The following is a 16606-nucleotide window of genomic DNA, read 5'->3' as shown; positions in this document are numbered from 1 at the left end:
TCTATCGCTACTCTGTAAAGTCAAACATCTCCTTTAAAATCAGAGAGACTGCAAAAGCAGAGTCCCAGTGTTCATGTGAGCCACACTATTATGGCAAAAACCTTCCAGAAATACCCTTTCAGATGCTGAGCAGAAGTAAAATTATCAAGGTCACCTCTGGTTTGATCTTGGCATGTGCTGCACATTCCTCATTTCTCTAAACTCTAGCAAGGGCATTAGCATCCCTTTAGAGGTGTGCTGCTTGCTTGGAACAGTAAGCAGCTCTTCCAAAACCGGTTATGGGCTTGTCCCTGCCAGGTGAAGTTAATTGTGTTAAGGAAAACTTATTTTATCTCTTAAGCCTTGTCTGAGTAGACTTCAGGCAACAGCACTCGGTGGCTCAAGGACATCAGCTGGCTCCTGGTGTCCCAGCAGAGGTTAGGAGTGGAGTGACTGGGAGAGAGCTGGCATATTAATTAATAAGGCAAGGATTCTTTAAGGAATACAATGCTTTCTCTGTGTTCAGAAAATTTTCAACCAAGGTGAGGCACCTTCCTAGAAAACAAGCTGTATTTTCAAAATGATGTAGAAATCCCTGGGGGAGTTTTCTGCCCTGCACCATGCAGAAGATCAGATGGAATTATTACAGTGATCCCGCTGGCCTCAACATCTGTGAAAGTTTGCTGCAGCTCCTTTGAATAGTTACTCTGCTTAGTAGGAGGTGACTTTTTTTTTTTCTGTTGGCATGTTATCAGAGGAAATCAGACTAATTGTGTATTTATCTAGAATTACAGTTATGAATCTGCTCTAATAAGGCAGTAATTCATATCTTGAGTGATTTATGCCCTGAGCCTGAAAGCCCTCTGAATCCTTTGACTCCACTGGGATTTCCTAAGGCAAGGTCATTGAAGAATTCTGTTTCCTTTTGCTGCTGATATTCTGATGGTGTGGGACCAGCACCTTCACAGCACCACTTATTTGTTAGCATTTAGACAAAACATCACTAGCTGACCCAGAATAAATGCAATTTGTATACTATTTTCTTATCCACCTTATTTAACAGTTCCCAAAGTCCCCTCCTGCCATCCTCTGCTGGAGTACTTAGGTGATTTGGGAGGAGTTTTAAGAAGCAATTCTTCTTCACTCTGGAACTTCTGCGGTTAAAATTCATTTAGCTCCAACAAAGGGGAGCAAAAAAGAGTTTTTATAGTCCCTGTGAAGTAATTTTAACCTAGGACTCAAAAGACAAAGACCGCTGTTGAACATCAATGTTTATTTAGCATTTTAGCATTTAAATCTTTCTCTGTTTGGATGTGTCTTTCCTTTTGAACTGGAAGCATAAGTTTCAATGTTTGCCTGCAAAACTCTTTTTTTTTTATCTCACACTGAATCCCCTGAAAATCCTCAAATATTCTTGTAAATCTCAAAGATACGAAGGAGTTAGCCCCCCCCTTCCTCCCCATTTAGACCTTTGAAGGCTGGTGTGACTAGAATGATTTTGGAGTTATAGTTCAGAGTCGGAATAAAAAATGAAGGGAAGCATTTTGCAATACCATAGCTTGTACAATAACTAATTACTTATAGATTTTAGGTCACATTTGAAAAAGACAAATACTGAAATAAATGGATAATCACTTGGAGCTACCATTAACAGTTTGTTTAAGCACTTCGGGTTGAAATCAGCTCGATGTCACAGCAGAGCAGCTGCCTGCATCAGTGCATGGTTGTGCCAGCGCCTGTGAGAGCCACACTGGCTCCTTTGCAGGATCAGAAACACTTGGAACTTGGGCTTGTACAGTGCACTGGGTGCTTGGTTTGGCCTGTGCTGGACCATGCTGGTGGGAAGAGTTAACCAAGCAAAACCTGACCAGTACTGACACCAAGTGAGACAGAAAAAAAGTCTTAGGGTTTTGAGGCCAGATGCTGCCCTCCACTGTGATGTTTAACAGAAAAAAATGAGGAAATGTGCTGGCAGATTTGTAGTGATCTGGTCTAAAACATCAGAAGACTTCAGAAGAGAGGGATGAAAATACAATTAGTGACCTATATATGATGTGATGAGTTTGAGCTTTAGATATAGCCTGCATATGTATTAAAGTTCTTACCTGTTTGTCATATGAATGTCATGCAGAAAACGAATTCCTTTATTGCACATTTTAATACGATGTCTTAAACACATTAAATTGCCTTTTTTACCTCTGCAGCTGGAATCATCAGTAATTTTGCTAAGGAGGTGTGTTATGATGCATTCAGCATAAACTTCAGGCTTTGGAAACCTGGAGAACTGGCTTTTAGCTGGCAAACCTTTTGCTCTTCAGCTTCTCTCCCTTCCCTTTCCATCTCAGAGATGGGAAACCTCACTTGAGTTGCTTCCCTGTGAATTTTGGAAAATCCTTCCAGCCACACACATACCCCACAGTGTCTGGCTGTTCCCCATTCCTTCAGAGAGGACAGAAGGCTCTGTTTTCTCCCCAGAAGGAGAAAACTCTCAGCATGGCACCAGATAGCCTCTATGAAATGTTCATCTTCTTGGAAAGGTGGTGTCAGATACATTGGAAATACTGTTTTAGGGCTCCAGAAAATATTTGTGTCCTCAAGGGTCTTTGCTAACTTACCTTATAAATAGATGTGAGCCAGCAAGATGGGACAAAACTACCCAAAAGACCCCAATTCATCCCAAATATCTTCAGATCACGAGGAACAGCCAGGGACGGGGATGGGAGCATCTGGAAATAACATCATTCCTAAGGGAAAGTGTTCCATTTTAATTAATTGTATCCCTTTTATCCATGACAGTGTAATTGCATTTTGCTTAACTAAGTCTTTTCAATTGGTGCTGGGCATGAATGATAAGCCAAGCTGTACCACTCCTTGTTAGCTGTCACAGGCAGCTCTTTCAGGGCACTGCAGGATGCCTGGGAGACTTTGAAGCTGGGGTGGAAGAGCTGGAGCTGGGCATTTGGGAGGGAGGGGCTGCAGCCCCACAAACCAACCTACAAATCTCAGGGCCACCCTTTCTGTAGACACAGAAGGATTTTTCGTTGCTCACCAACCATCCCATGGTGACTTGTGGCACTCTTCCTGCCCCAGTGGACCTTCTCTTAGACTGGAGAAGTGAACATGTGGGGCACGAGTGCCCTCCAAACCTGCTGCACGGGGATCTCAGTGCTGAGCTTCAGGCCTCAAATGCCACTGCTGGGACTTGTGTCCTGCCCCCACAGCTGGGGATGAGCTGTGCAGCTGTCCCTCCTCTGTCCCTCCAAGGGGACATCTTTGCCATGCTGGCAAAATCGGAGGGTTTGCCTTAAAAAATGTGTTTCTAGCAATTAAGGAGTGGGGAGCAAGACCTGTACAGTGTCACAGTGACCCAGAAGTCTCTCACAAACCATCAGGCACAAGAAGCTGCATCACAAAGTCCTAAAACCATCTACTCTTATTTTCCAAAATCCCTTTCTTGGATGACTGGTTGACCCCTGCTGCAGTTACTGAGGACTGAAACCACCAGAGCCTGCCTTATTCCCTCAAAACAAGCACCCCACTCTCAGGTTTTTGTCTCACTGTGTGTGCTGACAGCTGTTTCACAGGATAAAACACATTTTAGTCCTTTCCTATGACACAGGTGGGACATCACGGGCACCCTCTGGATGCATTGCCAGGCCTTCGTGGCCACTGCCCTCCCACTCCTGGAATCATAGAATCATGGAATGATTTGACTTGGAAAGGACCTTAAAGGTCATCTAGTTTCAAAGCCTTGAACACTTTCAGGGATGGGGCATCCACGGCTGTTGTGGGCAGCCTGTGCCAGGTCCTCACCACCCTCACAGTAAAGAATTTCTCCCTGACATTTAATCTACACCTACTCTCTTTTCGTTTAAAGCTATACCCCCCTGTCCTGTCACTACATGCCCTTGACAAAAATCCCTGTCCAGCAGGTATTTGGAAGGCGCTCTAAGAGCTCTCTCTTCTCCAGACCGAAGAGCCCCGACTCTCTCAGCCTGTCTGAGCGTCTCCAGCCCTCTGAGCATCTCCGCAGCCCCGTCCGGGCTGGCTGCGGCAGGTCGGTCTCCTCCCGTGCCGGGCTCTCAGAGCTGCACGCAGCGCTGCAGGCGGCAGCGGAGCGCAGAGGGACGCGCAGGATCCCCGGCTCCCGCTGGGAGAAGGCAGCGGGGCCCAGGGGCAGGGGCGGCCTCCGGGCCCGTGCCCGGCTCTCCCGCAGCGGCTTGGCGGAGCGGCAGCGGCCCTTGAGCTCCCCTTAGTGCCGGGAAGGAGCGCGGGAGCCAAGCGGCTCCGGGCGGGGATGGGCAGGGTGCCGGAGGGGCTGACGGTCCCGGCGCCGTGCCCGCCGGTCCCGCCGCGCTCGTGGCATCCCGTCAGCACGGGTCCAGCGCTTGTCCTTGCAGGGAGACCTCTATTTATTGAACGCAAATTGCATCAATCGCATGGGATCCAGGAAAGCCCAGCTCGATATTTTCTCCCTAATGTCTACAGGTGTGTGTGTATAATTTTATTTCTTTATCTATTCGAGCATTTGTTTATTTATTTATTTATCTATTTATTTATTTATATTTAACACCAATTGATAGCTTATTCATGCTTTGCTATATTTTTTATTTGTCATCGTTTTGCTTTACTGGAGCATCAAATTTCTAACGGCATGAAAAGCTTAGCTTTATACACCAGATAAGGAAGGGATATTGCTCCTGGAGACAGCTTAGGAAACGCTGACAGAGAAGGCAAGGGACTTAGCTAAGGTCAGAAACAAGTGCTGTGCCAAACCAGGATAGTATAGCACCGAATGTGTGACCAGCATAGTTTCTGAACAATATTTATATTTGCATGCCAGAGAGATCATCTGATGATTTCTGAGCATCTGCTCTCTTGGGTGTATGCACTTCTCTGGGGTTTTTAATCTCAGGTTCACAACTGTAGCATGATGAAGATGAACTATCCAGCTCAGCTGCAGTAAGTGCAGGTTTCTGCATACTGATCCTATTCTCTTACTGCACTAAGCTAATGTGGACCATCCCCTCCCCTGTGGACTTAGAGGTCACACACGTGTGAGCTCCTGCAGATGAGCTGATGTCAGGTAGCTGGAAAAGCTGTGAACTGGCTCACATGCCGGAGCTCCAATTGTTTTGTGACAGCTGGGATGTTTTAGGTTACCTGTGGGTCCTGCAACTGTTATTGATTTGTGAAAAATTTAGCTTTCTTTGTCAATATTTCTATGACCTGGTAAAGAGGCAGAGAAGCAGAGCCTGATGAAATTGGGTTTGCATCATGAAGAAGAGCTCCATGGAGAGCAGAGGCAGCAGCAGCTCCCAGGACAGACTCGGTGTCCCATCAAGCACACTCCACCCCAACATCCTCGCCGTGGTTGCAGTTATTTTCACCCCAGGCACGCTTGCTACAGTCCGTAATTGAAATTTCACTCCCTGTGCAACTTACATCATCAAGCCAAATTTGTCCAGTACCTTTGGAAGATTAAACAAACAAACAAAAAACTGTTGGATGGGAGAAAGAGGAGTATGCTTTTTTTTCTAAAGAGAGCCCTGTGGGCAGTGGGCGTGTGTTGGGTTGCGTGGTTGGCTGTTGGAAATGAAGCATTTGGGCACAGCTCAAGCAGCACTTGACATACAGCTGCCTCATCCCAAGAGGAATGAGGAAATCACTGGCTGCTGGGGTAGGTGGCCTTGCTGTGGTGCTTTCTGTGTGTGTGTAACCACCCGTGCCAGGTCTGGAGAGGTGTGAAGCTGTTGTGGACTCACCTGGTGTGGCTGTGAAGAAACTGACTGCTTGGCTGAATCCCAGCATCCGGCAGACCACACTGGCCTCTCGGGTGGACCAGCCATCGTCACAGATTGTTCCCCAGGACCCTCTATAGAAGATTTCCACACGGCCCCTCCTGCTTCCTCCCACAATTCGTACATAATTACCAGGCCCAACTGAGAATTCAGAGAAAATAACTCTATGGGTCATACAGGCATAAGGAAAAAGACACTGACAAACAGGAGCAGTGACCACCAAACCAGAGGGATGTTCCCATCTCCAGGGTTGAACCAGAGGTTACTAGTAGCTCAAGTCCAAATAATTCACGAGCCCCCCTGCATTTGGAGACACCAGGCTGCAGCTCAGAGCACAGACTCCTTGGCTCTGTCAGCAGTGCTGTGGGTTAACCAGCATGAGCAGAGGGGTATTTTGGTCCTGATTTCAGGTAGCTCTGATACCAGAAGGCAAGTGAGAGAAGAAGTAAAAGTCCAGTACCTTCTCCTTTTTCACCTTTGCTCCCTTTTGGTCCTGAGGAACCTGTTTCAAATTAGAAAAGCAAACATTTGAGAGTTGCTTGTGAAAAAATCTCATTATTATCTAATTCTGAATACTTGTGTGAGTTAGAGATGTCCAGACTCATCCCTTTGTAGAAAATGAACACCCTGAAGTGACCAAGGGTATATAAAAGAAACGTGGCAGGAAAAGTAGAATAACATACAGGAAAATATTCCCAATGTGCAACCGAAGAAAAGGGCCACTTTCAAAATCCCATATATTCATTCACTTGTGGGAGGTGTATCTCATTCCCACTGTTACCTGTGAAATTACATCTCTGATAGACTTCGGGCTCTCCAGAAGCAGGCATAGTATCTCCCAAAGTACTTGCAAGGAAGACCTACATCCTGGGATTTGATCTCCAGGGAGAGCAGAAAGGTGCTCTCAGCAGTCCTCCACATGTCTGTGGACCATCTTGGAATTGAGGGTAGGGGTGTTTGAAAAAAACCAGTGAGCTCTTTCCCCCAAAGCTACCTCCAGAAAGCACTCATTGCTGTCTCCTTCTGGGGACCAGGAGATGAGATGCACCCAGAGCATGGAACCAGCCCAGTTACACTTCTTCCATCTTCCAGAGGCAAAGCTCCAGAGGAGGAGTGCATGGAGAAGCCCTACATAGAATCTAGTTTATTTTATTTCTGAGGATTCTTGTACTATTCTGTGTGAACAATTAAAAGAAAAAAGCATCTGGAGCACTGTTTGCTTCCCATGGGCTGTTGTAACAACTGTTTGTTTTTTTCTTTTTTTTTTTTTAATACAGGTCTTTTTTATTTTTAAGCATTCTGTGATTGGAAGGGAGAGGGCTTAAGAATGGAAAGTAGCTGTAGTGTGGGCCCTTTTGAACAACTTTTGTGTCCTACAGTTAGCAAGGTGTAGTTAAAAAGCCTCACTGTCAGGTGTTTCCAATAGCTTCACTATTGCATGTTCCTGAGTGCCGTGTTTACATGGGATTTATCCCGGGCACAGGGTGTCCCTGATGTCTCTGAACAAAGCAAATAGGAATGTGGGTTGTTCCAGTTTTCTGTGAAATCAGGGATTTGATAAAATCTAATGCCTCTGTGTACTTGCATCTTTTCATACACCTCCCAGCGTGTACAATTGACACCCTGCACATTCCTGTGCTAGGAAGGCTGATCTGCAGTCCCAAACCCAAATGGGCCATCAGCTCCACAGACCCTGTGGCAAAGAGCCTTACCAGAAAATCCAGTGTCTCCCTTGGCTCCTTTTAGTCCTGGTTCTCCTTTCAGACCTTTAGTGCCATAATCCCCCTTGGTTCCTTTTTGACCAGCTGGGCCTGGGGTGCCTGGGTGGAAAGCAAAAAGTCACTGCCTTTGTCCCTTTCCAGGGAAAGGACATGACAAACATTTCACATTGATACAGAACAGTGGACTGTTTGTGGCACCTGAAGTTCTTTGTATCATCTTCTTTGTATCAGAATAAATCATGCTGTAAGAGTTTACCTGCTGGGCCCTGGTCTCCCTTTGCTCCCTTTTGCCCTGGAGGTCCTAAGATCATAAAAAACAGACAAACAAACAAACAAACATTTATGAGCCTGTTGTTTATGCATTTATAAAAGCTTGTGTAAATTAGTATTTACAATTGATTTTAACTGATCTAGTTTTGGTGTCTACACTATAAGCATCTATTTCTAAATCAGGTGTCTTATTTCACATCATACTCAGTGCACACCATGCCAAACAAGAAAATACAGGCAGTGGGGCAGTGGAGAAACATCTTCTCCTGAAGTTCATCTTAAACTGCTTCTTTGTTTGTCTATTTTCAATTTATACAAAAATTTAGGCACCATTACCCCTCACACATATTACAGATGACAGAAACAACCCTCTGGTGAGTAGTCAGCCCACAGCTGCCTGGCAGAGCCCCAGGAGTGCCAGAGCATCCTGGGGTGCATTGGGGGTCCAAGAAGAAGACTCAAGAGGTCTCCTCTTGGTGGTGTAGTTCCCTTTCTGGCGTCTGCATGCTGTGTGTTTTTGACCCAAAACCTGTTTTATTCTCCTTTACCTGCGATTCCTTGCTCTCCCTGTACACCTTTGAGTCCAGCAATGCCTTGTACTCCTAAAATCAAAAAGAAATCAGTAATGGTGAACCCATCACACAAAGTGAGGCCAGAGTAGGAGGTCAACGAGTTCTAGGTTTGAGCAGGGCTGTACCTGGGCTACCTTTGGGGCCCTTGTCCCCCTTCTCCCCTTTCTGACCAGGTCTGCCTTCAAGGCCAGGACTTCCAGGAGGTCCAAGTTGTCCAGTTGCACCTTGAGGTTGAGTGAAAGCAACACAATATGAAATGTCACACAACACATGAAGGAGATAAAAAGACTGCTCAATAACCAGCCCTTGCACAATGAGTTGAGCCTATGAAGGCAAAGCAAACACTGGCTGTCTCCAAATTGCAATCCTGGCAGTGCTAATCTTAGCAATGCAGTGAGGGATGATCTGGAGCGAAAGGCTGCATGGAACCAGGTCCTGGCTGACTGCCAGCCTTGAAATGCACAAGTTCTTCCCAAAAGAGCAGCCAATTTCTGCCCTTGTGTGTGCACAGGTGTCAGGAAGGAGGCCATGGCCCTTCTTTCCCTCTCAGTCTCCTGCACAGTGAGTGGGGCCCAGAAGAGACAGCCAAGGCTGCTGGATGATTTTGGATGACATTGAAACGTTGGCATGGTTTCTTCATCTAATCATCATCTTCTCTTACCCATGCTGGGATCTAGACCAGCTGCAGCTTTCCTTGTCATGAAACACCACATTAAAGAGATCAGTCTTATGCCTCTACGAGAAATTGCACCTTCTGTACAGCTTACCTGCCTCTCCTTTCGGCCCAGGAGGTCCAGGCTTCCCCGGGCTCCCTGTAATGACACCCTGGCATCAGTGCAGACCAGGCTTAGCCCAGCCCCTCAGTGGGGTGGCCCTGCACCCTGCCACACCGTGTCCTCTGCACTTACCCTCATCACCTGGCACTCCTGGGAATCCAGGCTGTCCCTGAGGACCCACGGGTCCCTGGAGCCCAGGGTCTCCCTTCTTGCCCATGTCACCTTTCTGTCCTTGGGGACCTATCAAACAGCACAGCACACACGTGTAAATTCAAAAAAACAGATTTGTTGTCTCTGCAGCCTGTGGAGCACCTCTGTCTGGCCACACCAGCAGCAAGGTTTGGCCTCACACCTGCATTTACCATTCAGTGACATTGTCACCATAAAGCTGGAGGAAGACAGAGCTGACCTGTCTGATCCTCCTCTGGCTCTGTCAGCCTCTCTAGCCAGATGTTTGTCTGGCCTGCTGTTAAAGGTTTCCAGTGGTGCAATGACACCTCTCCAGTCTATTCCCCAAACAATCCCTCCTTCTGGAATTTTTTCCTCTAGTTAAAGATCCCTTACTGCAGTCTTAATGTTTCCCTTCTGCTAGACACAGTGGAGATAGAGGGGAGCACATTCCGCTCCTGTTCCTGTTCTTCCAGAGAACAGGAAGATTGTCATCTTCCTGTCATCTCCCCTTACCCTTGTCTTCTCTGAACAGGTGATCAGCGTGCTCCAAAAGATCTGAATTACTTGAAAGTGCCTCATTTGAAGACTTCTCCTTCATCTTTCTGCTCTAGAATTATCCCAAAGTCCTTGCCTTTTGGTATTCCTCCTACAATCATTCTTCTTTTCTGGAGCATCTTGTGCTAATGAGAGCATTGGGGCATTCAGGATCTGATGGAAGATCTGAGGAAGCTCTTATCAACCTGTCCAACCATGCTCCCTGCTCTGCACCACACACATCACCTGCTTTCTTTTCCTCTCCTGCTTTCAGCCCATGTGAGACCACTGAGTAGCAGCTATCCATGATGCATCTGCATGGGAGAAACACATTGCATAACTCTTCCACTTCAGGTGTACAAAGCCAGGCTTATGTAAGATGCTCATAAAGCTCTCAGAAAGAGGTTCCACTAAAATGAGGATTAACATCCACGTGCTTGTGCATATAAATTATATTGTATTATTTTATACCGTGGAAATCCTACTGCAAACATCACTGCTTTAATCTAGGATAGGCTGTTAATTGAATATCTGTGGCTTTCATTAGACAAAGGTCACTCTGTAAAGAGACTTCCGTGGTGCAGAATCAACATTTTGCATGGCACCTTCCCCCAGCCCTCCTTTGGGAGATTTGCTGAAGCATAACATGAAATTAAACCCCTTCAGATCATGTCAAGTGTCCTGTTTATCCAGCTCCCTCACTGACTGGCAAACCACGCTCAGGGCTGCTTGGATTTTTATGAATACTGACCTATGAAAACTTCTTCTGGTGTTTTATGTAGAACGAGTTTAAAAAGAAATATGTGTGAGAACATTAAACATTTTAAGATAGGGAAGTCTTACCTGCAATCCCCATCTCTCCTTTTTCTCCTTTCACTCCTGGACCACCACTTGGGCCAGCAGGACCAGGAGCTCCTTTGCTCCCCTTCTCACCCTGGGGTCCATGTACACCTGCAAGGACAACACCATTTTTCTGATGCTTCCTGGGGTGCCCTGTGTAGTCAGTGCCAGCAGCAGGACACCCACAACAGCTGTGAGCATAAGCCAAACTCCACACTCTGTATACTTGAGAGTGGTGCTGGTGGCAGTGGGAAATTGGCCCACTGTGACTGTTGCATGCTGATTTTTAAAATAAGATTTTTTTTCCAGCTAAGTTTTGCTTTTGCCCACATTAGCTTTACATAGGCTTATTTCCTTCAACTCCAATGGCATTCTTACTCACTTACACCTTGGCTGAGGACAAGATTGCTCATAAAATCATGCATAAAGCCACTTTATGTTCATCCACAGAAGTAATTCAGGTGTCAAAAAAGCCTTACCTTGGTCTCCCTTTGTCCCTGGTGGTCCCCGTAACCCTGGGATGTAAAATACATATATCAGCTGACACATATCATCTATTCACAGTAATGGCTAAGAAGAAGAGACAAATTTTTTAATCATCCTTTGCTCACACAATTTCAGCCACCAGTGAGGCCAATCTTCAGCTGCCAGGGACCAGAACAACCACTTGAGTAAAGTCCTTGGAGCTCAGCTGAGTGCTCAGCTGGGCAGGGGCCAGCTTGTCTTCCTGCCAAGCTCAGCTCATGGGGACCGCTGGGGAGATCTTTCATGAAAATGCACTGAACGATTGGGCTCTGATGTGTAATAACACTGCTTGGCAGGAGGTGCTGTTTCAACGTCGTAAGTGCAGCCAGGAACATATGAAAACACAACTTTAATTTTTTTTTTTTTCCCTTCAAAAAATCTCATCAGATGGATGAGTTACAGACCTGACCTAACAAGGGCTGCATCTTAGATCATCATCACAGGAATCACAGAAACTGTTGCCTGGCCCAAGCTCTGCTCAAAGTGGAGCCAGTGTTAGGTCAGGACCTGCTGTGTCCTCACAGTCTGGAGATATTTACCTCCTTTGGCAGGGGTAGTTCTACCCAAACCCCCACGCACCCAGGGCAGCAGCTTGTGCAAGGCTGTGGAGGGCAGATCTTGCACCCAGTTCATTCCTGTGTCTGTGCCAATGTTTTCCTAGGGACAGGGTGGGCATCGACCTCTGTGGGAGCACTTGGGCCAGCCAAGGCTCCTGGAGGATCAATGAAAAGCCTCACAGGCTTTACACCTGCTTTTTACAGCAGGTCTCCTCATGACCAGGGTGCTGGGTGTCTGCACACTGGGTAGGGTCTGGATCTGGAGACTGAAATCCCAAATCCTCACTTAAGCTCTCTTAGATGAAATAAAGAAGAAGAGGAAAAAGAGGAGAAGTTGTGGCTCATTTACCAACATACCTGGTAGGCCAGGATCTCCTTTGCGTCCAGGAGGCCCTGAAATAAATATTTAATGGGTATTTTTCAATAGTCAGCTGTCAGTGAGGAACCCAGCACTATAGGGTTGAGGTGTGGGCTGGAGACACAACCCTTTTGGAGGGCACTTAGAGTCCAAATCTACAAGTCACAGGAGGGATGATGAACGCAGAGCCGCATGTGCAGCTGCAAGGGGAGCTGGGGGTTTGCACAGGGCAGTGCTCCATCTCCTATAGGTGTTCTCTGATCTGGAGTTGACTCCCATCCTGGGCATGGGGACATAACTAACTGACAGGAAGATTAAATCTTGCCCTAGGTATGGGATCATCTAAACTGGGTTTTCAGCCCCACTAGTGATGCAGAGGAACCAGGTCTCCCCACTGCAGAGCCAGCATGGAGAGCCATACCTGCAACCAGGGTGATGTTGTTCATCCTCATCATCAGGTTTGCATTGTTGCTTTTAATTATGGTGATTTCCTCTTCTAAGCTTCTCCTCCAGTTTTCTTCATGTCTCATGAGAAAGTCCTTCCAAGTAGAGCTTCTCAACAAGGCCAGATTGTTGGCAGAGTAGCTCTGCAGAATCTCTTCTGTATAGGAGGCATTTTGCTCTTGAAGTTTCAGTATCTGTCTCTGCATCTTAAATACTGAGGAGACAAAAACCCATGCAATGAATATTCGCTGCCCAATCTGGCTGGGAAATGGTTGTTTGGCAGAGCAGATCCTCAGCACCTGGGGGGGACACCGGGGGATAAAGACCACCCCTGTTTGACCCGGGGAGGTGGTTTTCATGTGCCAGTCCTTGCTGCAGCCAGGAGTGCAGCTGGGAGTGCTTTTGCAAATGCAAAGCACACACACAGGGTGGGGGAATTGTTCCCTGCAGCCACTGCTTTGCCTGGCGGTGTGCGGTGCGCGGTGCGCGGAGCCTCTCTGCTCCCTCGGAGGTTTCAGATCTGTGTGCTCATTCCCGCTTGCCCGTGCCCCCAGGAACACCCAGCAGAGCTCTCTTTTGATGCCAAGCCCATGGCGAGGTTGTAGTGTTACCTTTGTACATCAGCAGCCCCTGGCCGGCCGTCAGCAGCAGCAGGTAGATGCTGAGGGCTGTCCGAGCACAGCATGTGGATGCCTTTTTTTGGCTCCGAGGCTCTAAAAAACAAGAGAAGAAGGGTAGACACTCTCCCACGTTTCTCCCCTACAAGCTCTGCTGTCATCCAGCCTTCCCAGGCTTGGCCACAGTGCTTTCCAACGGTGTGGAGCTGCAAGGTCCCACTGTGAGAGCGCTCGATCCCACCAGCAAGGCAGGCCGCCTTCCTCTGCTCCAGGCTTTGCACTGAAATCTGCTTGGCTATCTTTTCCTTAGCTAATTTAACCAGCTCAGTTCCACCAATTCTTAATCCAGCCTACAACAGTGTGAGTGTGATGGTTTCCCCCTTTCTGCATCAATAAGCTCCCCGTTTCCACTGCTTTGAGTTGTTGCAGGCTGCCATTCAGAGGGCTGCTCGAAGCAATTCCTTCTCCATCCAGACCACTGCATATGTGTGATTCCAACAGTGATGCATGTATGCATCAAAATAAATGAAAAATCAATAATAAACTGAACTGCAGAACAAATTGAAACAAGTCATAAGATGTAAAATCAATCATTACCAGCAAGTGTAAAAGAAATAAATGGCTTTGTTGAATTTTGGCCTTCAGGGAGAAAAAAGTATTTCAGAAGCATTGGTAATTACGTCAGACATTCATTAAGTTATCCTCAGTTGAGGTTTTTCTTTTTTTCAAAGTAATGTAATCAGGAGTTTAAAGTCTTAAATTTTAAAAAGTACAGTATTTTAATTGGTTTTACAGTAGAATGGCTTAGTCAGCAATGAAGCTTTTATTTTCAGCTAAAAATTCATAAAATTACATTTTTTTAATTGAGTCTGGTGATTTTAGTATCTTAACTATTATGCATGAAAGTCTTACTCAAGAAAATTAGACATTTTCTAAGACAGCAAAATATTTTTTTTCTGATGCTCAACATCAGCTTTTGGCTAGAAAGGGTAGTTTGACATACTTCTACTTTTAAATGGCAGTTAATTTACTAGCAAAATCACTGCAAAAAGCATTTAATATGTAATATTTCATTTTTTATGTGTTGTTTTAGACCAGATAAAATCCATATAAATCCATTGAATAAAAAGAAATCTTACCACTTATCTGAAAGGTTGTGGTAGCAGGTGAGGCAAACCCAATCTTTTCTGAAATACTGAAAGAGTTCATATCACTCGAATTTCCATCTTCCCCGTTTTTGTCTGTAATTTTCATGGCAAATTTCTTGTGGCTATCCTAAAGCCTTGGACAATAAAGAACTGGAGGTACTTCCTCTCTGCCTCCTGATTTGATATGCTTTCTGATATGCATTTCCTATCTGCTCAGCTTTTATAGACTGCTGAGAACTCTGATGTGGTAATTTGAACAGTTCCTCAAAAATTCCCGCAGCTAAGATGCTGAGCTGCTCCCATGTGCTCAATTGGAGTCCAGGGAGCCTTGGGCGGGATTCTGAAAGATCTTCCCTGGAGTTATTCAGCGTCTGCATTGTGATGGAGTTAGGCATGAAATGGACATTTTGTTTCTAACACAAGTAAACCTCTTTGGGTAGCCAAGAAGATTCCATGTTCAATGTTAGCTTGGCAGCCACTCTCCTGGGAGGGGAGGCTGAGGACTTTGTCACAGTGAAACACACGGTAATGTCCACCATGGTGACACCTCCGTGATTGTGCATGACTCAAGTGCAAGGAGGGAAAGGATCAGGAGGACTTGTAAAGACAAGCGAATGATGGTGGGACGGGGGATGCTGAAACCCAAATGGGATTGGGATGATATGGAGAAGAGGCACTTGCAGCCTCTTGATAAGGTCTCTCCAGCTCCTGCTTCCTCCTTGATGAGTTTTTCACACCCATGGACATAATTCCTCCTTCTTCACCATTTCCTTCATCCTGCCAAACTCCCCCCTGGCATTTGGCATTCTGACACCTCCATTTGCGTTGGGTTTGATTTTGCTTTTGAAAAACCAAAGTGACTCACCCAGGCCCGCAGGCAGGAGCTGTCGGTAGGAGCTGGACAGAGCCCTCCTCATCCACGCTGCCACCACCAGGTCCTGTCCTCTCTGAGGTGCAAGGCAGTCACTGTCACACCGCTCGGTCCTGGGCTGCAGGTCTGTGTCCATCCCTGGGGCTGCTGGGTCCTCACTGCTTTGCTTGGCCATGGAATGAAGTGTGGCAAAGCTTCAGGTAGGGGTGAGTTGGAGATGCACACCCTGACAGTGCAGAGTGAAGTGATCTGTTCTGCACCTGATGTACAAATCTCTGAAAGCCTTAAACCACAAATACATGGGGATTTTTGAATCCACTTCTGTGTTCTCCTTTCAGATGTGCTTGTGCAGCTGTGACCTGGTTTGTCCCCAGGAGGGAGGAAGAGGGATCCTCCATTTTTAAACATTCTACTACATTCTGTGTAGGAATTGGGATAACTTGCTTTCTTGTGAAGGTCTCAGATAGCCCCTTGAATTAGGGAGGCTGTAGAGGTTACCACCAATCAGCTGAGCCACAGTAAATACCTGTGCATCCTCTCCCATCATGGCATCACCTCGTCATGGGAGTAAGGGCTCATGTCCAGCCCATTTCTGATGGTTATGGTGGTTCAGCTGACCACTCTGCACAAGCCTGGAGCCGTCTACTCTTGCTGGGTGATGAGCTGGGAATGACTGCGCTTGTGCTGCCAAGTGGATGTTTATAGGGATGGATGTGATTCAGGTGCATGAAGAGAGCAGATTTACAGCAGAGAGGCTTTTAATAATACTTCTAGTCAAATCTGTTTTATTTCAAACTATTAAAAATAAGCTGGCAGATGTAGTTCTCAAAAGCCTGCCTAAAGACACAAGGTGCAATGAGATCTCTGTGCCCTCCTTCCCTGAGAAAGAAGCTCAGGGATAAGTTTTCACACGATTCATGGTCATGCTGTGGCCATGGCACAGTGGCCCAGTTGGCATGGGTGTAAAAATAGGGGTGGATTCCATTAATTTGACACCCCTGAACTGCAGTGCTTCAGGTTTTGAAGTCCAATCCTCCACTTTTGGGGGGAAAGTCATGAACGCAGTTGCCTACCCAGCTGGTCAAACCTTCACATCTATTTGCTGCTGCCTCACGCAGCTCTGCAAGCTGCCACATTCTCATTGCTCAGTTGGGCATTTAGCTGCCTGGGAGGTTGTGGTGCATTTCTGTCTCGATGTCAGCCTCTGCAAACAGGCAGCAGATTCCCCAGTGCACGTGGTGCCGAGGGCTTGGGCCATGCCCTGGTGCCAGAGACCATGTCCCAACATGCTGGCTCAGCCTTTGTGCGTGCTCCCGTCCTGCTTTCTGCTGTCTTTCATTTCTCACTATACCATCACTGACTGCAGCAATAGGTCGACTCTGATTTTGCAATCAGGAGAGAAAAAAGAAAAGAAACTGCTGA

General features: G+C 46.6%; 1 protein-coding gene across 2 annotated transcripts; it reads right to left on the bottom strand.

The window, feature by feature from the left end:
- Nucleotides 1–5234: 5234 nt before the first annotated feature.
- On the bottom strand, nucleotides 5235–15434 carry MARCO (macrophage receptor with collagenous structure). Of its 2 annotated transcripts, none has more exons than XM_068195276.1 (15): nucleotides 15179–15434; nucleotides 13160–13261; nucleotides 12526–12762; nucleotides 12104–12139; nucleotides 11144–11179; nucleotides 10668–10775; nucleotides 9252–9359; nucleotides 9111–9155; nucleotides 8469–8567; nucleotides 8320–8373; nucleotides 7758–7802; nucleotides 7493–7600; nucleotides 6241–6282; nucleotides 5745–5921; nucleotides 5235–5450 (listed from the first exon to the last, which is right to left on the bottom strand). In XM_068195276.1, the coding sequence occupies exons 1-15, from the start codon at nucleotides 15357–15359 to the stop codon at nucleotides 5320–5322; spliced, it is 1509 nt and encodes a 502-aa protein (XP_068051377.1). In that variant the 5' UTR covers nucleotides 15360–15434; the 3' UTR covers nucleotides 5235–5319. The 2 variants fall into 2 exon arrangements, with proteins under 2 accessions (XP_068051377.1, XP_068051378.1); XM_068195277.1 differs by lacking the exon at nucleotides 15179–15434 and adding an exon at nucleotides 14305–14513.
- Nucleotides 15435–16606: the final 1172 nt, after the last annotated feature.

This window comes from Anomalospiza imberbis, chromosome 7, assembly GCF_031753505.1.
Source record: "Anomalospiza imberbis isolate Cuckoo-Finch-1a 21T00152 chromosome 7, ASM3175350v1, whole genome shotgun sequence".
Classification (NCBI taxonomy): Eukaryota; Metazoa; Chordata; class Aves; order Passeriformes; family Viduidae; genus Anomalospiza; species Anomalospiza imberbis.
The sequence above is the reverse complement of the archived record's forward strand: the minus strand, read 5'-3'. Positions and strand labels throughout refer to the sequence as shown.